Source organism: Oncorhynchus clarkii, chromosome 15 (genome assembly GCF_045791955.1).
Source record: "Oncorhynchus clarkii lewisi isolate Uvic-CL-2024 chromosome 15, UVic_Ocla_1.0, whole genome shotgun sequence".
NCBI lineage: Eukaryota > Metazoa > Chordata > Actinopteri > Salmoniformes > Salmonidae > Oncorhynchus > Oncorhynchus clarkii.
In genome coordinates, this window is record NC_092161.1 from 25,106,272 (window position 1) to 25,127,846 (window position 21,575).

Sequence of the window (21,575 nt, forward strand, 5' to 3'; positions counted from 1 at the left end):
AATGCAGATCTTCCCTGATCCTGAGACGAGACATGGTAGCAACCCTAAGTAACCAACTACTGGCAGTATTAATTTCAAACTCACCACCCAGCGCTGTAGATCACTCCATGCAGGTTGAAGGGCGGGGAGGGGACTTTTTTCAAGATTCATGAGTTTATGAGAAATAATGTAGTTTGATGGACAATTTGTTACATTTAAAGTAACAAGAGAGAAAATAAATTAGTTTAAAAAACACCACCAATCAAAAGGGCACTGTTTTAATAGTAGGGACAAAGGGCAGGTTCTCCAGTACCCCTAGGACTCTATCTGAGCATGTGCCTGACTGGCCATATCATTAGGGTGTAGTAGATCTCTCACATCACTGACAGTCCTGTCTTCTTTACAGAACCATGTGGCCAGATGATTACTTAACTTTTCCCTATGGGGTACTACAACTGGGCCTACCTGAACCACAACTTACCGATAACTACATCAGGTTTTTATTTGCCGCTGCCGCCTCTGCGAAGGCACAGGAAAACCTGTTGTCTGGTTTTGACCCTCATGATCATCCTCTGGGGACATACTGGAATGACAACCTCTTAGATTTCATTTAGCGAAATATGCAACAGATCCAGTGTCATTCATGCTGGTGATGAAGGGTGGATAATGTGTAACAATATGAAGAGAAAAATACATTGAATGTATTTCAACAGTATGTCATTTAGTCTCATTGACTAAATCAACAGTTGATTTAATAAATAATAAATTGTTACAACAATAAACCGTTCTCTCTTGTTATGTCATTGATCAACATTCCATTCTCATGACTTTTCCTATGTCATGACAGAGAGAACATTTACAAGAAAACGAAACTACGGTAGCTGGCCTTTTCTCCTGACTGCAGGGTGAGGTGTCAGAGATATTGCATATATTATTGTACTCTAGGTACAATGGTTATGGGTGAATCCCTCTATGCATTTCAAGAAACAAGAAAACAAACAACAAAAATAAATTGTGAAAATATTTTGTGCCTATTGCTCACTTTCAGCAATGAAATATGTTACACTGCAGAAAAGCCAGAAAATATTTTTTTCTCTCCATAGGAAAACAAGTCGTTTTTTTTTGGTAAGATTATTACTTTTTTGTTAATACAGAACATACAGATCCACACAAACATCAACCAGGCCCACCTGTTCTCACCCCTATCTCCAGGACCCGCACTACTCTGTCAAATGTCCTCAAATTGCACCATTTTGTTCCTCTCCGTCGCCAATGCTCTTTCAATATTTAGATAATTCTGTGCTGCTGCTCCAGTTTCAACTATTCTGCCTTATTATTATTCGACCATGCTGGTCATCTATGAACATTTGAACATCTTGACCATGTTTTGTTATAATCTCCACCCGGCACAGCCAGAAGAGGACTGGCCACCCCACATAGCCTGGTTCCTCTCTAGGTTTCTTCCTAGGTTTTGGCCTTTCTAGGGAGTTTTTCCTAGCCACCGTGCTTCTACACCTGCATTGCTTGCTGTTTGGGGTTTTAGGCTGGGTTTCTGTACAGCACTTTGAGATATCAGCTGATGTACGAAGGGCTATATAAATAAATTTGATTTGATTTGATAATGAAGCATATGATTTTTCTATTGTCTTAACGATGGAGAATTGTTTGATTTCCAGTTAAGTATATGTTTTTTCTTAAAGATAATTGATGAGTAGAGTATCGTCCATCTCACTGCACCATTATATGCCACGTCTTGAAACATGCAGACAGACGGTTTAAAAGTACATTTACATTGTAATACTTCTGACAGTGTAACGGATTTCCTCCTTTTCGTCTGAAGAGGTGTAGCAAGGATCGGACCAATACGCAGCGTGGTAAGTGTCCATGTTTTAATAGAAAAGACTGGACGCTGGACAGGCGGGAGCACCTGTAGGGAGAGACAGCCTGGTGCGGGGGGCTGCCACCGGAGGGCTGGTACGTGGAGGTGGCACTGGATAGACCGGACCGTGCAGGCGCACTGGAGCTCTTGAGCACCGAGCCTGCCCAACCTTACCTGGTTGAATGCTCCCCGTAGTCCGACCAGTGCGGCGAGGTGGAATAGGCCGCACTGGGCTGTGCTGGCGAACTGGGGACACCATGCGTAAGGCTGGTGCCATGTACGCCGGCCCAAGGAGATGCACTGGAGACCAGATACGTAGAGCTGGCTTCATGGTACCTGGTTCGATGCCCACTCTAGCCCGGCCGATACGAGGAGCTGGAATGTACCGCACCGGGCTGTGCACCCGCACCGGGGACACCGTGCGCTCCACAGCATAACACGGTGCCTGCCCGGTCCCTCTCGCTCTCCGGTAAGCACAGAAAGTAGGCGCAGGTTTCCGACCTGGCTTCGCCACACTCCCTGTGTGCCCCCCCCCCCCCCCCAATACATTTTTGGGGCTGACTATCGGGCTTCCAACCGCGACGCCGTGCTGCCTCCTCATACCAGCGCCTCTCTGCCTTCAGCTCTGCTTCGGGGCGGTGATATTCCCCTGGCTGTGCCCAGGGTCCTCTCCCGTCTAGAATTTCCTCCCAAGTCCACGAGTCTTGTGTTCGATGCTGCTGCTGCTGCCCGTTACCACGCTGCTTGGTCCTCTGTTGGTGGGTGATTCTGTAATGGATTTCCTCCTCTTCATCTGAAGAGGTGTAGCAAGGATCGGACCAATACGCAGCGTGGTAAGTGTCCATGTTTTAATAGAAAAGACTGAACATGACACAAATACAAAACAGTCCCGTGTGGCACAATCACCCACAAAATACCCAAAGAATATGGCTGCCTAAATATGGTTCCCAATCAGAGACAACGATAAACATCTGCCTCTAATTGAGAACCAATCTAGGCAACCATAGACCTACAAAACACCTAGATGGAAACAACCCCATAAATCTACAAAAACCCCTAGACAGTACAAACACCCTAGATGAGACAAAAACACACATATCACCCATGTCACACCCCGACCTAACCAAAATAATAAAGAAAACAAAGAACACTAAGGTGTTGGGCGTGACAGACAGCCAACTCTCTAACTCCACACATGGACTTTATGACATTCCCAGAAGGCATGGATTATTGAATCATTATTAGTTTTACTCTGAAGACATGACTCTGTCGCTGTGCTGTTGAATTTGTGAATTTTGTCTCTTGTATAATCAATTATATACATTAGTTTATGCTGGATTAAGTGTACATTTTCATTAACTGTAATTGTATTAGTTATGTTCCAACATTCCCTCCATTTTGTGCCAATATCAGTTCGTTCTAGGTCTTGGTTTCAATAGTTTATATTTTTCTAAGAGATTGTCAGTTTGATATGCTCTCTGCAATATTTTGTATATCTTACAGATCATATGAATACCATTTTCTGACTAATAGGATATCCAAAATAATTAAAATAGAAATGTTGTGATCTGAAGCGTTTAAGTTGTATGTATACTGAACAAAAATAAAAATGCAACATGCAACAATTTCAAAGATTTTACTGAGTTACAGTTCATATGAGGAAAATAAATGTGCTTTTTGTGCGTATGGAACATTTCTGTGATTATTTTATTTCAGCTCATGAAACTTGGGACCAACACTTTACATGTTGCATTCATTTTTTTGTTCAGTGTATTTGAAAATATCTACATTGATCAGTCCAAAATCGATTTTTAATTCTGTCATGGAATTAAATTAATTTTGTATTATCAAGCCATTTATGGTTTCTATGCCTTTAGGTTTCCAATGTGGACCATTTTGGGTGGCGAGTTGATAAAACTCCAAGTCTTGGAGGTGAAAGCAACCCCCAGACTTAGGGAGATGTACAACTTTCCTTTTTATTCTATGAGTTTTATTTGCCCATTTAAAGTCTGTTATGACTGAGGATACTTTTTTAAAGAATGTCTTAGGTGGGGTAATTGGTGTTACCGAGAATAAATATAAAAACTTTTGGAGCCATGCCATTCTGAAGAGGTTTCTTCTGTGTGTAAGATTTATGGGGACATTATTGTTTAGCAAGGGGGCCTTGAGTTTTCAATATTGGTTGGATATATCAGTAGATTGGCAAATAAGTTTAGTTTATATTCACGTTTACCAATGCTGATACCTCTTACATTTGGGTCCTGTCTAATTCTTTCAGCAAGCAGTTCAAGTGCCAGTGCAAACAGGAGGGGGGAGAGGGGACATCCCTGTCTTTTGCACCTTTCTAAAGCAATTTCATCAGATAATGTATTATTTCTGTATATTTTAGCTTCAGGATATTTATATAATATTTTTTGTTGTGTGTGTTTCTTATGTGTTTTGTCAGGGGCGGCAGGGTAGCCTAGTGGTTAGAGTGTTGGACTTGTAACCGGAAGGTTGCAAGTTCAAATCCCTGAGCTGACAAGGTACAAATCTGTCGTTCTGCCCCTGAACAGGCAGTTAACCCACTGTTCCTAGGCCGTCATTGAAAATAAATAAGAATTTGTTCTTAACTGACTTGCCCAGTTAAATAAAGGTACAAACAAAAAAAGGGAGAGTTTACTGCAGGGTAACCGTGCACTTCCAAACAGGCTAGAAAGCAGGACCATCACAACACCACAATGTCATATTTTAGAGTAATATTTTACTTTTATAATACTTTATCTCCCAAGAATAATAAAGGCTTCAACATACATGCCTATTATTATTCAACCTACTGTTAACATACAGTACATGTGTAATATTTCATTCCTTGTTGTTTCTAGTCTTTCTCTGCTACTGTTACAGTTGACCTTTACAATGGAAAGAAGAAGAAGATAAAAATAGAGAGAGGAAGGAAGGAAGGAAGGAAAGGGAGGAGAGGAAAGAACAGCAAAGACTAAACATGCCTCTGCTAACTTGTACAGTATGTGAGTTAAGACACCGTTTGAATCATGCAGGCAATGAATTTACACTAAATAACAACAGATAAAATCCTCTTATTCTTCCTCAAAACAAAATGTCAAAAAGGTAGATACATACCTGTGTACTCTCCAGGTTTATAAATGTAACATGGACATCCCCCTACTGTAGAACACTTCCAGTGTATTTCAGTCATGAAACATACATGAAACATGCATTACACATGGTATCCACAGGATACCCTTATCCTATGTGGAGTCCATTCTTTGTGTCTTAGTGGATTTCACTCATGAAACATACATGAAACATGCATAAGATATGGTATCTCTGTATCTTTGTAGAACACGTCTAGTACTGTACTTTACACAGATGGCTGATACAATTCAAAGTAGTCATCCATACAGTAGTGATGTTCAGAGATACAACACAGTACAGTGATGTATGCAGGAGCAGCACTCACTTCTCAGGAACATAGAAGGGCAGAATCCATCAAAGTAGTTTTAGATTACTGCTTCAGATGACTTTCTAGAACATTTAGTAGTGTCCCTGCTTTCACCCACCCATTTCCTGCTGTATTTCAGATCATTTCAAAGGTATGTATTTTTCATAAGGACCTAATGTCCTGATGAAATATAGATCTCTCTCCATTATCTTTCATGTAATCCAAAACTCTGTGTGTGCGTGCATGTGTGTGTGGGGGTTTTACTGCAACATTCAAATGTACAATAATGTATCTGAAAAGCAGCCAGACACGTTAACAACTGTTGTTTTACATGGCTTAATAACAACATAGATATTGGTCTCTACTAGCCTACGACATACAAGTGTCAAGTGTATGGTAAGGTCAGAATTAAGTTCAATCGGGGTCTCCACTATGCTGTTTGTCTCTCGGTTCCTGAAGCTTTTCCAGTATCAACACCATCTCAACTGCCGGTCTGGCATTGAAGAGACAGAGCTGTGCTCCTCTATACACCAGAATATAATGGGTTGACAAACACCTTGCCATTTAGCAGATGCCTTTTTTTCTGTCCAAATATTAGTATAGGTGGCCCAGCAGGAATCAAACCCACAACAGACTACGGGCGATTAATCTAAGCATTCTGTACAAGAATTTCATTGTTTACCACTGCAAATCTACTATGACAATTTACCTGCCACATTGTATTAATGGAAACTAATGTTGGTGTAGCATATTGTTGTTATTTTATTTGTTTCCTATTTATGTTATCTGGTATGGTCATTTCTCATCAAGATATCCTTGCACTGTCTACATTTGAAATGTGTAAATAAATCAAGTCAATCGGGGGGATTGAGTTATTTGTGGAACCTCATGTCGTAGCCTAGTGGTGGCGTGGGTCAGAATTGAACCCACGCCGACACGTTATGCTTATATGTGCGCTGCCACGCTGAATGTAGCAGCCCTAACCGTTAGACCACTCCAGGCCACGATTGAACTCAATTTTGACCTTAGCATACACTTTTCACTTGTAGGCTAGTAGAGACCAATATCTATGTTGTTATTAAGCTATGTAAAACGATGGTTGTTGAAGTGTCAGGCTGCTTTTCAGATACATTTTTGTAGATTTGAATGTTGCAGTAAAAGGACCTAGTTTTAGCGTATAAGCGAGAAAGAGAGAGAATTATTTTGATAGCAAGCCCTGATCCCAATGACTCGACTGCCCCGCATGGAGAGAAAGAGAACTGTTCATTCAGCAAAGCACTACATGTATGTCCATTATTATCCCTAAACGGGGATATTAGTGCAGTAGGCCAGTTCTATATGGATGGTTTATTCAGAGATGTACTTTACACTGAGTGTACAAAACATTAGGAACACCATCCTAATATTAAGTTGCACCCTCTTTTGCCCTCAGAAAAGCCTACATTCATTGGTGCATGGACTCTACAAGCTGTCGAATGCGTTCCACAGGGATGCTGGTCCATGTTGGCTCCAATGCTTCCCACAGTTCCCAAGTTGGCTGAATGTCCTTTGGGTGGTGGGCCATTCTTGATAGACACAGGAAACTGTTGAGCGTGAAATGCCCAGCATCGCTGCAGTTCTTGACACAAACCTGTGCTCCTGGCACCTACTACCATACCCCGTTCAAAGGCAAATATTTTGTCTTGCCCATTCACCCTCTGAATGGCATACGCACACAATCCGTGTCTCAATTGTCGCAAGGCTTTAAAATCTTTCTTTAACCTGTCTCCTCCCCTTCATCTACACTGATTGAAGTGGATCAATAAGTGATTATAGCTTTCACCTGGTCAGTTTATGTCATGGAAAAGGCAGGTGTTCTGAATGTTGTGTACACTCAGTATAGGAACATAATGATGTACATAAGATGTGGGTTAAGTTAAAGACTACATGTATATTCCCCTATCCCTATAGGAGAATATCTCTCCCCCTCTCCCTCCATATTTCATGTATATATCTCTCACTCTTCATTCATGAATTAAACATCTAGGTAATGTTTAGAGGGAGCGAGAGATGTAGAGGGAGATAGAGGGGCCCAGGGCTAAGGCAGGGGACACTGGAAGACGTTGGTGAGATGATAATAAAATCTGGGTAATTTCCTCTTTTTGTTTGTCCCATTTTCATCTGCTAATCATGCTGTAATGCCCTCCAGGCCTTGAGGGAGACCAATGGTCTTGGAGGGGATACATAGACTTTCTCTTCCATACAGAAAACTTATCTTGATATCTAAGCTTTATTGACACATGTGAAAGTTAATGACTTTCTCAAGTTCTGGTTTGTTTCAGTGTTGAAGAACATTTCAATGAAATTGCTCTGTGTGTTTGTGTGTTTCAGTGCCGCGGTCCATAGAGCACCCATCGTGGGAGTGGAGGGAGAGCAAAGACTTTGATGAGCTCAACCACATCCTGCAGGAGAGCAAGAAGCTGGGCAAGGCTCTGGAGAATCTGTCACGCAGTGAGTACAGTAACTAAACCCTAATGCTGTACCCTAAACCCTGAAGCCAAGGCTCTGGAGAACCTGTCACGCAGTGAGTACAGTAACTAAACCCTAATGCTGTACCCTAAACCCTGAAGCCAAGGCTCTGTAGAACCTGTCACGCAGTGAGTACAGTAACTAAACCCTAATACTGTACCCTAAACCCTGAAGCCAAGGCTCTGGAGAACCTGTCCAGCAGTGCATCTAGTTACCAAACCCTAATACTGTACCCTAAACCCTAATACTGTACCCTAAACCCTGATACTGTACCCTAAACCCTAATACTGTACCCTAAACCCCTAATACTGTACCCTAAACCCTAAAGCCAAGGCTCTAGAGAACATGTCCCAAAGTGAGTCTAGTAACTAAACCCTAATACTTGTACCCTAAACCCTAAAGCCAAGGCTCTAGAGAACCTGTCACACAGTGAGTCTAGTAACTAAACCCTAATACTGTACCCTAAACCCTAAAGCCAAGGCTCTAGAGAACCTGTCACACAGTGAGTCTAGTAACTAAACCCTAATACTGTACCCTAAACCCCAAAGCCAAGGCGCTAGAGAACCTGTAATGCCCAACGCAGGAGATGAGAAGCAGGTACAGGCAGTGAACCATTTAATTTAGACGGACATGCAACAGAACAGGAACAACATCTGGACATAAACACGACATGACAAACAATGCTACTACAGGGAACACAGAGGAGCAGACATATATGCAGGGGCAATCAACACAGTGAGGGAGTCCAGGTGAGTCCAATGAGCATAGCTGCGCGTAGTAATGGTAACAGGTGCGCGTGACGACGGGTAGCCTGGCGCTTGGGAGGGGGAGCGGAAGCAGGCGGGACAGAACCTGTCACGCAGTGAGTCTAGTAACTAAACCCTAATACTGTAACCTAAATACTAATACTGTACCCTAAACCCTAATACTGTACCCTAAAGCCTAAAGCCAAGTATTCCCAAACTGGGGTACGAGCAATGCCGTCGGGGTACATCAAATAAAAATGTGATTCACAGAAGGAAAAAAAATATAATAATAATAATAATTCTTCACATTTTCAAACAGATTTATATTTTCCAACGGGGCTATACATTTGGGTGATGTTTTTTTCTCACCTGAGTATCCTCATTTCACTGCCAAAAATACAACTAAACCATCTAGTGTTCAACGAAATAACAACACAATATCAAATACAGGAAGCCTAGTAAAATAATTAACATCCAATCACATTAACCTCTAGCGGGAATTCCACTAACGGTCCGTATGTACTGTAGCCAAACATAGCTGCTGCTCATGATGTTGCAAAAGTCATGACAGTTAGACATAGTGGAAAGGTAACGCGCGTGCAAGCAGTTGCTCCCGACCCCACTTGGGTACACTGCAGCATCCACCAAGAGGCACTTGCTGCCAAGAGAATGCCTGACAGCTTGAAAGACGCTTAGGACACTGCAGTGAAAATGTTTAACTTTGTTAAAGCAAGGACCCGGAACTCTCGTGTATTATTTGCACTATGCAATGATGTGAGCAGCGACCATGTACCGCTTTTACAACATACAGAAGAAGTTCTCTGGTTATCAAGAAGCAAAGTATTGGCAGGTTTTTTTTTTAAATTGAGAGAGAAGCTTAAAGTTTTCTTTACTGACAATAATTTTCACTTGTCTGACTGCTTGCATGATGACGAGTTTCTCACACGACTGGCCTATCTGGGTGATGTTTTTTCTCGCCTGAATGATCTGAATCTAGGACTTCAGGGACTCTCTGTAGTCCCAACTATATTCAATGTGCGGGACAAAATTGAGGCTATGATTAAGAAGTTGGAGCTCTTCTCTGTCTGCATTAACAAGGACAGCACACAGTTCTTTCCATCATTGTATGATTTTTTTTGTGCAAATGAACTCAAGCTTACGGACAATGTCAAATGTGATATAGCGAAGCACCTGAGTAAATTGGGTGTGCAATAACGCAGGTACTTTCCGGAAACAGATGACACAAACAATTGGGTTCGTTATCCCTTTCATGCCCTGCCTCCAGTCCACTTACCGATATCTGAACAAGAGAACCTCATCGAAATTGCAACAAGCGGTTCTGTGAAAATTTAATCAGAAGCCACTGACAGATTCCTGGATTGGGCTGCGCTCAGAGTATCCTGCCTTGTCAAATCGCGCTGTTAAGACACTGATGCCCCTTTGCAACCACGTATCTATGTGAGAGTGGATTCTCGGCCCTCACTAGCATGAAAACTAAATACAAGCACAGACTGTGCGTGGAAAACTCTCCAATACAACCCAACTTTTCAGAGTTATGTGCATCCTTTCAAGCACACCCTTCTCATTAACCTATGGTGAGTTATTCACAATGTCAATGAACAAATAAGATTTTATATGTAAGATGGTTAAATAAAGCGGAAAAGGATTGATTATTATTATATTATTATTTGTGCCCTGGCCCTATAAGACCTCTTTGTCACTTCCCACGAGCTGGGCTGTGACAAAAACTCACACTCGTTCTTGTGTTTAATAAACGTATCGTATTGTGTGTGTGTGTGGCAGGCTTACAATGATGGCAAAAAACAACATTTGAGAGTGCGCTGACCCTGGTGCTAGAGGGGGTATGCAACTGGAGGTTGAATGTGTGAAGGGGTACGAGACTATAAAACGTTTGGGAACCACTGCTCTAGAGAACCAGTCACGAGGTATTACCTTTATCTTATAGTAAACCCTTAACCACTTTTGACTAGAGGTAAGACTTATAGTAACGTTTTACTATAATCACTTTGTATATATTTTGGAAATAGAGACTGCAGGTAAAGCAGAGCCCCCTCTGAATCATTGTTCTCTTCTTTAAAGGTATCGCTGCTTCTGATGAACTTGATCAGGTGACTATGAACTACTTTGTCATGACTTTCCTCTGATATTGAAACTGTTACATCGTCACCTTCTACTGCCGCCACCCTGTCTGTTGCAATCCGATTCCATCTTTCGTCAATTTGGGCTCAGTTAACAGCACGACACACAGCTCTGAGAATAGTGGTGTGTGTGTGTGTGTGTGTGTGTGTGTGTGTGTGTGTGTGTGTGTGTGTGTGTGTGTGTGTGTGTGTGTGTGTGTGTGTGTGTGTGTGTGTGTGTGTGTGTGTGTGTGTGTGTGTGTGTGTGTGTGTGTGTGCGCGTGCATGTGTGTGAGAATAATGACAAACCACAATCTCATGGGAATGACATCCATCTGCAGAAACTTCAATAAACATGTCCTCTTCCTGTATTTTCCTGGGTGCTAGTGTGTAGACAAAGCTTTGTTTGACCTGGATTCTACACGGTGATGAGAGCACTGACTTTCCAGTGTACAGTATTTCCCAGTATTGCACACAGTCTTAATTGCAAATTGATTGTCAGGAGGCCCCTCAAACAAAAGGTTTTAGTAACCTTTATTACTAAAGCTTTTGAGGGTGTCCACCTTAATATTTCAACTTTCATGGGCGTCCATCTGATTTCTCATGGCACTGCCAAGCCCCCATAATTCGAACCCTGAAGATAGCAGCAGCATTTGATGTATTCTTGTCCTCAAGAAGAGACGTTCCCTATAGAGGTAATATCATACAGTATTACAGTACAGTATGTCTGCTTGGCTCCAAACCCAGATAATCTCCTTCTAGACAAGACAAAGACAGACAGAATATTAAGATATATTTACCCTCCTATCATGTAATTAAGTATTGAATTCCATTCCACTTCGAACACGGTGTAGACACCTAAATGAGTGATACTGTGTGAGTGGCTGTGAGCACTGTCAAGTTTGGGTTGTTGTCAGGGATGAATTGGTAAAAAAAAATGGTGGTCAAACACTGATTGCCTGTCGCGTTGAAAACAGTAATGCTCCCTACACTTTCAATGCATTTTTCCGTAAAAGCTTGCACAAAATAAAAAAGCAGAATAAGCAGAGTTTGTGTGCGTTTACACACCACTACACCACTGGTTGATAATAATAAGACACAGACAGACAGACAGACAGACAGCATTTATTTATTTATTTATTTATTTACCTGGCACACAAATGTATCACTGACAAAATCTACTTTCTGTTTTGAACTGAATGGCCATATGACAGTCCTTTTCTCTACCTTTTCTCCCTATCTCCCTCCACCTCCCTCCCTTCCATCACCTCTCCTCTCTTTCCCCTCTCTCCCCTCTCTCTCTCTCTCTCTCTCTCTTTCTCTCTCTCTCTCACCCTCCCCCACCCCTCTCCTCCTTGCACTAGAACCTTGGGGGGTATAACTCAGTGCTGCGGCCCAGGGTTGTGGGGGAGTGGGTGGGCAGGCAGGATGAGGATCCAGACCCCCTGGCAGCAGAGATGCTCCAGCCCCCAGTCCCAAGGAACAAGACTGAGGTGTGGGGGAGGGCCAATAACAGCCCTGCCTTGAGGTAAAAGAGAGAGAGTGTGTGTGTGTGTGTGGGGGGGGGGGGGGGGGGGGGGGGGGGGGGCTCGTGTGTGTATGTGTTTAAATGTGTAAATGTATTTGTGTGTGCTTGTGTGTGTGTGTCAAAGTGACGCCTTAAAGGCATGTTTGGACACACACACATTTGTTCTGGAGTCAAGCCGAAGTCGATGATTGGTCAACGGTTGGGATTCTTCAAAAAAGTATTTGTTGTCATTCCATGAGAGATGACTCGTTTTCATGCACATTTTTACATTGAGAAATACTGCACCAAACATTTTAGTTACAGTTGAAGTCGGAAGTTTACAAACACTTAGGTTGGAGTCATGATTGTGCCTTGTAAAATTCCAGAAAATTATGTCATGGCTTTAGAATCTTCTGATAGGCTAATTGACATCCTTTGAGTCAATTGGAGGTGTACCTCTGGATGTATTTCAAGGCCTACCTTCAAACTCAGTGCCTCTTTGCTTGACATCATGGGAAAATCAAAAGAAATCAGCCAAGACCTCTGAAAAGGAATTGTTGACCTCCACAAGTCTGGTTCATCCTTTGGAGAAATTTCCAAACGCCTGAAGGTACTACGCTCATCTGTACAAACAATAGTACGAAAATATAAACACCATGGGACCACACAACCGTCATACCGCTCAGAGATGAATATACTTTGGTGTGAAATGTGCAAATCAATTCCTGAACAACAGCAAAGGACCTTGTGAAGATGCTGGAGGAAACAGGTACAAAGGTATCGATATCCACAGTAAAACGAGTCCTATATCGACATAACCTGAAAGTCCGCTCAGCAAGGAAGAAGCCACTGCTCCAAAACCGCCATAAAAAGCCAGACTATTGTTTGCAAATGCACATGGGGACAAAGATCATACTTTTTGGAGAAATGTTCTCTGGTCTGATGAAACAAAAATAGAACTGTCTGGCCATAATGACCATCGTTATGTTTGGAGGAAAAAGGGGGAGGCTTGCAAGCCAAAGAACGCCATCCCATCCGTGAAGCATGGGGGTGGCAGCATCATGTTGTGAGGGTGCTTTGCTGCAGGAGGGCCTGGTGCACTTCACAAAATAGATGGCATCATGAGGATGGAAAATTATGTGGATATATTGAAGCAACATCTCAAGACATCAGTCAGGAAGGTAAAGCTTGGTCGCAAATGGGTCTTCCAAATGGACAATGACCCCAAGCATACTTCCAAAATTGTGGCAAAATGTCTTAAGGAAAACAAAGTCAAGGTATTGGAGTAGGCCTCGTTGCTCACAAAGCCCTGACCTCAATCCTATAGAAAATTTGTGGGCAGAACTGAAAAAGTATGTGTGAGCAAGGAGGCCTACAAACCTGACTCAGTTACACAAGCTTATTGTGGGAAGCTTGTGGAAGGCTAACCAAAACGTTTGATCCAAGTTGAACAATTTTTTAGGCAATGCTACAAAATACTAATTGAGTGTATGTAAACTTCTGACCCACTGGGAATGTGATGAAGGAAATGAAAGCTGAAATAAATCATTCTCTCTACTATTATTTTGACATTTCACATTCTTAAAATAAAGTGTTGATCCTAACTGACCTAATTACAGGGAATTTTTACTAGGATTAAATGTCAGGAATTGTGAAAAACTGAGTAAACTTCCGACTTCAACTGTATATGTAAAATTGCGCGACTAAGATCTCCTCTGCAAAATGTAAAAATTAATTAATTACAGTTTTCTTGAGTTATCTGATTATTTAGAGGAACTGTATACTTGCTTTCGACAGCGTCTCAAAATGGACAATGATTACTATCGCCCTTTTTCTCACTTTTCAAACAAAGGTATTTTATTTTAAGGGAGTATGCTAGCACACTGGTTCAGTTCATTCGGTTTGTCTAGCTGTGTTCGGCCATACTGAAGCATGCTGCGGCCGAACTCAGCTAGGTGAACCGAATGATTTTGCTAGCATACTCCCTTAAATTACCTTCGCTTGACAAAAATAAACCCTCACTGAAGTACAAAACACTTTACAAAATGTCATAATAATATATGCACAAACTGTTCCGAACTTTTTAGGCTGGGAAGCATGAGGACGCCTTAATTACCCCTCTCAATCTTAGCCAACCAGAGGCCATTCCAATTAAGCTTTCTCCAGCTGCAACAGAGAGGGCGACTTTGTGCATTTGTCCCCAATGGCACCCTTTCCCTATAGCCTATAGGTCATTCTACAAAAGTGGTGTAAATTGTGGGGTGAATAAATAAGCATCTTATTTTTCCCAAACTTTCAGCACACGTCTTCAGATCAACATATCTACGACATTTTGTAATGGCATTTTTGAGATACTGTATTTACCTGAAATCCTTACCACCCCAATATATTTGTCACTAGTGAAACATAGTGAAAAAGTTGCATTAAATGAACAACTTTGCACAGTAATGATTCATATGCTATTACAGATTCATTTTTCAAATTGTATTTGCGTACAACATTTCCAAAATAGTAAAAACAGGATTTTAAAAAAAAATCTGATTTTCAAAACCTTTCAATAGAATTTAGATAATTGTTCTCTGTAAAATGTTCAATGTTGATTGCTTGAATCTGAAATGTATTGATGGATTTAATTACTTATGCATCTAGTTCATTATGTTGCTAATGAATTAGTTGTCACTTTTTCTATCTTTATTGTGGCAAAAATAACAGGCATTTCGGTAGTGACATCATTGTTTCGGTTGTGACGCTGTACTGTACGTTCTTAACTTAATTGCTTACTTAATTGATACCATATCTAATGGGGCACATGTGATTGATATATCACTAACACAATCAATAAAAGGTAAGTCTTTCTATCTGTCTGTCTTTCTGCCTTTTCACTGCTGCTGACCTGTGTTGTCTTTGACCTCTCAGATAAATATTTTATTAATTTGACCTTTCCCTCTTCCTTTCCTTTAGCATTTCTTTCCCTTTTCTTTCTCCAGATATTCTTGATATCGCACAGGGTCTGTTTTTATCCCCTCTCTGTACTGTCTGGCTGTCTGCTGTACTTTTCTTCGTGTTGACACCAGATGTCCCTATCCTTCAATAACTCGACAAATAATCTAAAATACAAATAATGACCTGTGTGTTTAATAAATGTAAAGAAGTACAGTGGACTAACAATCAAGTGTCAATCATAGAGACAGATAGAGGACCCTAGAAGGATATGTCTCGTTTTAGTGTAGACTTTGCCAATGAGGCTTTCCACCATTTTTAAGTAGTCAACTGGGTGGGGGTTCCTATGGGTTGGGTTGGATCAGCCAAGGATCAGAGAGCATTGTCTTCTTCTTCAAATTAGGTTGCCTATTATTTGTAAATGGCTTTAAGATATATCACTGCCATCTAGTGTAAAGTACAGTACAGTACAGTAGAGTATAGTTTAGTACAGTACATTACATTAGGGCACAGTACAGTAGAGTACAGCACAGAACAGTAGGGTACAGTACAGTGCAGTAGAGTAGGGTACAGTACAGTACAGAACATTATAGATGTTTTTGTTTGGGCCAAATAGACGTCAATGTTTGGGCTCTTGGAGGGTTGCGTCTCAATACTCAAACCCTCTTTCCTAAAATGTGCACTTGTCCACTTGACCCACATGATGGTCAGCTGTAAATCATTTGGTAGAGCATGGCACATTTAACTTTAAACAGGAGATAGCCTCAGTGCTGCAGCCCGTGCTGTCACATATGCCATAATGACACAGATACGAAGATGAGACCTCTATCTATTGCCATGGTGTCAATTGTTTTGGTTGTGACCATTTCGGTTTGGACAGTTTTAGCCCCACAACCACGCTTGACATATTTCTTGAAATATTAAATGATACTAAAATTAAAATACACAACGATTTAGTCATTCTCTCCCAAATATTTGTAAAGGAGTGCAATCCCATCAGCTGGTGATATTTGTAGGGTGTGGCTTAAGGCACATTCATTCTACAGCCTTTTAATCTGTGTTATAGCCTGTTCCTATATCCGTTTGTGCCATTGCCAACTCCATTGCTGTCCTTCTTAAGATTAACGCTGAGATTGCCATGAGGCCAGGCTGTTGACATGACAATACGTGACATGGAGTTGGCATGATAGCGCTGGCACTCAGGCTACTGAAGTAAGTCTTTGTAGGGAGATATCTGACATGGGTTTTGGTGTAATTCACTGTTATGAAAAAGTAATCTAATTTAAACAAAGTGTATGTTTTTGTAAAATTATGCAGGTGTGTAATAAAATAAATAGTCTCTCTCCAAGGCCCGCTTCCGGATGCTGCTGTGGTTATATGAATTGTGGGACTGTGAGGCGGTGGTGTGTGTGTGTGTGTGTGTGTGTGTGTGTGTGGCGAGCGCACTTGGCGACTGTCTGGGATGTAGCTAATTAGAGAGGATCAGATATTAAATCATAAATCATACTCATGCTCGAGCTGACACACACACACACACACACACACACTGGTTTTTGTAATCTCATTAGGTTATTCCATTGCTGGATTAGTCAGAGAAATCACATTGTTAGGGTTCTCAGCAGAGGGATAGGGGTATGCATGTGTGCAGTGTACATCTCCATGTATGTGTGTGTCTCTCCTATCCCCAAAACCCATTCCCTTGTAGCATCCTCTAAGAGTTCCTCCAATGAAGTCTGAGAAGTGTTTGGCTCAGCTGACATCATTTATTTCTGCTTAATTGTGTTTTCTGGGTATTGGCTCCTGATGCTGCCTCTTGCTTGCCAGTCTTCTGCTGCTGCTGCTGTGCATTAGAGGACTGAGAGCCACTGAGATGTGCTAAAAGATACCGTGGCTTGCATAATGGCGCTGCCTGCTGCTCTGCCTCATCTGAGGCCCAGCTCTTAAACGCTGTCTGTGTCTGAAATGGCCAAGAGTAGTGCACCATATAGGGAATCGAGTGATAGGATGATAGTGCACTTTTGGTCTATAGTAGTTCACTATTTGTGGGTTGCACGTTTCATCACAATATTGTTTGTACTTTTGAGGACTGGTGCACGAATGTTCTACTGACTTAATGATTTCTCAATTGACCTTTCGATAAACCCCGCCCCATCATTTTGGGCAACCATTTGCAGCGCTCCAATGGACAGCAACTGTCATTGAGTCCGACACCTCAGACTTAGGAACATAATGATTATGTTCCTAGCCTCGGACCATCTCACGTTTTGAAAGACATGAAAGCCAGTGAGGGCAGTGGGATAAATTTGGAGTTTTCTTTAAAAAAAATTGAAGTAATTGAACAGTGCACCAGGGGATCTTGCTACTGTGATTCCTGAAATGCATAACCTGTTAATGTATTTTTAGAATCCAAAATTATACTTTTGTTACATTGTTTGCTAGCTCAGCTGGTTAGCTATTTAACTTGTTTTCTCAATATATATATATATATTTTTTTTTAATGGCCCATCCACCACCACCCCCACATCGGAGGACAAAAATAACTTTGTTTGTACAGCTTTTTCAACCTCTCCTGAACCTGTGACCAGAAACTGTCACACCAGCCTTCACTTTGGCTCCCCCTCCTGTCCAGGTCAGGCGTTCGACGTTGCCGGCCTTCTAACTGCTGCCGAACCTACTGCTGGCAAACGCCCTTCACTCATCAACTCCTGACTTGTCATCATTACACACACCTGGTTCCAATCCCCACTCTATCACTGTATAATTACTCCCTCTGACATTTGTCTTTGTCGGTCATTGCAAATTCTATTTGTTTTCCTGAGAGGAATCTCTCCTACTATTTCCTGAGTACTTTATATTTTGCACTTTGGGCTTGCCCTGTGCCTTTTTGTTTATCAAGATATATTTTGAGCACAACACCATTTGGGTTTTTGTCCCGCTTTGATCTATGGTGCTTAAATAGATTCAGTAGTTCCAAAGCTGCTACTGCCTCTTGCCTACTCCTCTCAACACCAGTGACAGAAACAAGCTACAAAGATAACTTATTATGATATTTCCCCTAATGAATAATGTACAGTATGTATATATACTTTTTTTAATCAATTAGTATATTTGAGTTTAACCATATTATTTGTAGTAATATGTTTTCTGTCTTTTCTGGAGGATGGAAGTGGAATTTCAACCAGCTTTGTATGGCTTGTTTTGGAAAGGGGATATTTTGAACAAGGTTCTGTTTTCAATTAAAAAATGAGAGGTTGTAATATGGACAACGGGGAAAAACACAAGGTGTGAGACATTCTTATCAATCTATTGGAAAACAAGTTCTGGTTTAAGTATAACTCTTGTATGACTGACGCTTTTAGTGAGAGGTCTAATGCTTTAATATTTTATCATTTATCAATTTTATTAATGCAACCCCAATCTGCTGTCAACATCAGGATGTGATTTGAGAGCACTAGTTAGCTCCAAAAGTGGTTATAGCATGACTGCATGCTGATTCAGAGCCATTCAGTGGCTAGCCACACTACAAACATCATTTTTCCAGGTTTCCTTGAAGCAATTATAATGACAGTCCACCACAACATACCTGAGAGTTTCCTGATTAGCAAGGGGTAGTCTGTGCTTAATTTAATTGTGTTTTAAAAACACAGTTTGAGATGATTAAGAGGGGATTTCGCCAGTGGTTTGAAGAAGTTGGAATTGGGCTTCCCGGGAAAATATTGTCAGAGGTTACATCAGTAACCAGTGCATCGGTGTCTCTCATCGACGGGACAGCCGTGGAGAAGTTGGAAAGTTTTAAGTTTCTTGGTGTACATACCACTGACAAACTGAAATGGTCCACCCACACAGACAGTGTGGTGAAGAAAGCACAACAGTGCCTCTTCAACCTCAGGCGGCTGAAGAAATGTGGTTTGTCATCTAAAACCCTCACAAACTTTTACAGATGCACAATTGAGAGCATCCTGTCGGGCTGTATCACTGCCTGGTACGGCAACTGCACCGCCCACAACTGCAGGACTCTCCAGAGGGTGGTGTGGTCTGTACAACGCATCACTGGGGGCGAACTATCTGCCCTCCAGGACACCTACTACAGCTCCCATGTCACAGGAAGGACAAAAAGATCATCAAGGACAACAACCACCCGAGCCACTGCCTGTTCACCCTGCTATCATCCAGAAGGCGAGGTCAGTACAGGTGCATCAAAGCTGGGACCAAGAGTCTGAAAAACAGCTTCTATCTCAAGGCCATCAGACTATTAAACAGCCATCATTAGCACAGAGGCTGCTGCCTACATACAGACTTGAAATCATTGGCCACTTTAATAAATGGAACACTAGTCACTTTAATAATGTTTACATATCTTGCATTACTCATCTCATATGTATATACTGTATTATATACTATTTACTGTATCTTAGTCTATGCCGCTCTGACGTTGCTCATTCATATATTTATGTATTCTTAATTACATTCCTTTACTTAGATTTGTGTATTGGGTATTTGTTGTGAAATGGTTAGATATTACTTGTTAGATATTGCTGCACTGTCGGAACTAGAAGCACAAGCATTTTGCTACACCCGCAAAAACATCTGCTGAACACTTGTATGTGGCCAATAGAGTTGTATTTGATTTGTTAATCAAAGGGGTGCAGGGCTTGTTTAAAGTACATTATAGTGACCTGGAAACATAATTTAGATGAAACAGTCATTATCCCCTGTTCAGAATGACTGGGCATCACTTGACTTTAGGGTACCACTATGGCGGAGAGTGGCTTGAGAACGTTCATAACAATGGCATGATGTGCCTGAGTGATTGAAGTGCAGAACATGAATATAGGGAAACGGGTGCCATTTGGAACGTTTCGTCCCCTGACATAATGATGGGGCTGCCCAATTCACTGCCTGATCTAAAACCCAGCTGTACTGAACAACTCTACAGTAGTCTCTCCTGATGCCTGCCTGTCCACATTTAGAGGAAGAGGTTGATTAGAGCCCCGCCCTCTGATATTTTTCATACAATAATACCCCAGCTTGGTCTTAATCTTCTTATATCTCTCCAGTCCTTTGCCCGCTTTCCTCCCCATCTATTTTCCTTACCTTGTCATCATTCTCTGGACTTTCTCTTTTCTTCTATTCTCCTCCCATCCCTCCTTCACGGTTAGAGTTTGAGGAGAGCTGACAGTTACCTGTGGGTATGTACAGTATCTGCAGTAGGTGAGGGTGAAATGGAGGGGTGGAGGAATGGAAGATTGGAGTGGTGGGCTTCTGGGAAATCAGGCAGAGCCAGGTGAATTCTGGGAGAGGCTTTTTGGGACAGATAGTATGGAAGACAGAGTGCAGTGTGGGACATCTCAATCCCACTTCTCTCGCTTTTCATTCTCTCCCTTCACCCCCCCTCTCTCTCATTCTCCCTCTTCTCTCTTTTCTCCTCTCTCCCTCTCCAGCCCTCTCTCTCCCCTCTCTCTTTCAGTCTCCCCTTTCTCTCTCTCTCGCTCTCTTTATCTCCCTACCTCTCCTCCCCTCTCTCTCCCCTCTCTTTCTCTCGCCCCCCTCTCTCCCCTCTCTCGTTCCCTCTCTCACCTCTTTTACTTAATTCCTCCCTCCTCCTGTATTCACACTACAGTCTCGTCTCGTCTCCCCTCCCCACTCCTACTCTTCTTTTAATCTTTTATCTTCTAATTACCCTATTTTAACTGTATTGTTCTTATATCAGTATTCCCATGACAAACCCCAACTTTATTTTACTTTAACAGCAGGTAATGTAGTCCTTTCCTTTCTCCAGTATGAGTCATACTCTGTGTTTGTCCTAAGTGGCACCCTATTGCCTATACAGTGCTCTACTTTTGACCAGAGAAGTAGTTTACTATATAGAGAATAGGGTGCCATTTTGGACACATTCTCTATCATGTCCCTGGTAGTCGAGGTCTTGTGATCTACTCTCTGTGATTCTGAAGGTAGGAGCTATCTTGTTCCCCTCAGGGAAGTTGAGCAGAGGCGTAGTCCCTCTCCAGGGCTCACACACTCAAGGTTTGGTAAAAACAGAGGGGGTGAGAGTGCTACACAGAATATCAGTTTGATTCAGATTTTGATTCTAAGTTGATTCTAGCTACGTCTCTTATTTGATGTTGTGTTAATTGGTGTTTGCGTCACTGTTGTCATTTATAATAGAACACATTACCTGAGCCTGGTCCCTGTGTAGGTAGATGGCTGAGACTAAAGCGAGGAGCGAGAGAAAGGAGGAGAAGAGAGACAAAGATCCCCGTAAGGAATTAAAGGAAATAGAGAGGAGGAGATTCCCCATTGAAAATACTTGAAAAATCTGAACAACAAATGCAACTCAACATTTCTCACAAACAGAACTTACAATGCCACTGCTTCATCTGAAGTCTCAAAGCAGAACCTTATACTTAGTACTGTGTCCGAAATGGCACCCTGTTCC

The 21,575-nt window shown here is 41.8% G+C and overlaps 1 protein-coding gene across 1 annotated transcript in view; it reads left to right on the top strand.

The window, feature by feature from the left end:
* c15h8orf34 (chromosome 15 C8orf34 homolog) overlaps positions 1–21,575 on the top strand; it is a 154,561-nt gene that overhangs the window by 43,670 nt on the left and 89,316 nt on the right. Inside the window, exons 4-6 of the mRNA XM_071105144.1 lie at positions 7,671–7,790; positions 10,655–10,683; positions 12,057–12,220. Coding sequence (XP_070961245.1) covers positions 7,671–7,790; positions 10,655–10,683; positions 12,057–12,220 — 313 coding nt within the window. The remainder of the gene's footprint in view (positions 1–7,670; positions 7,791–10,654; positions 10,684–12,056; positions 12,221–21,575) is intronic.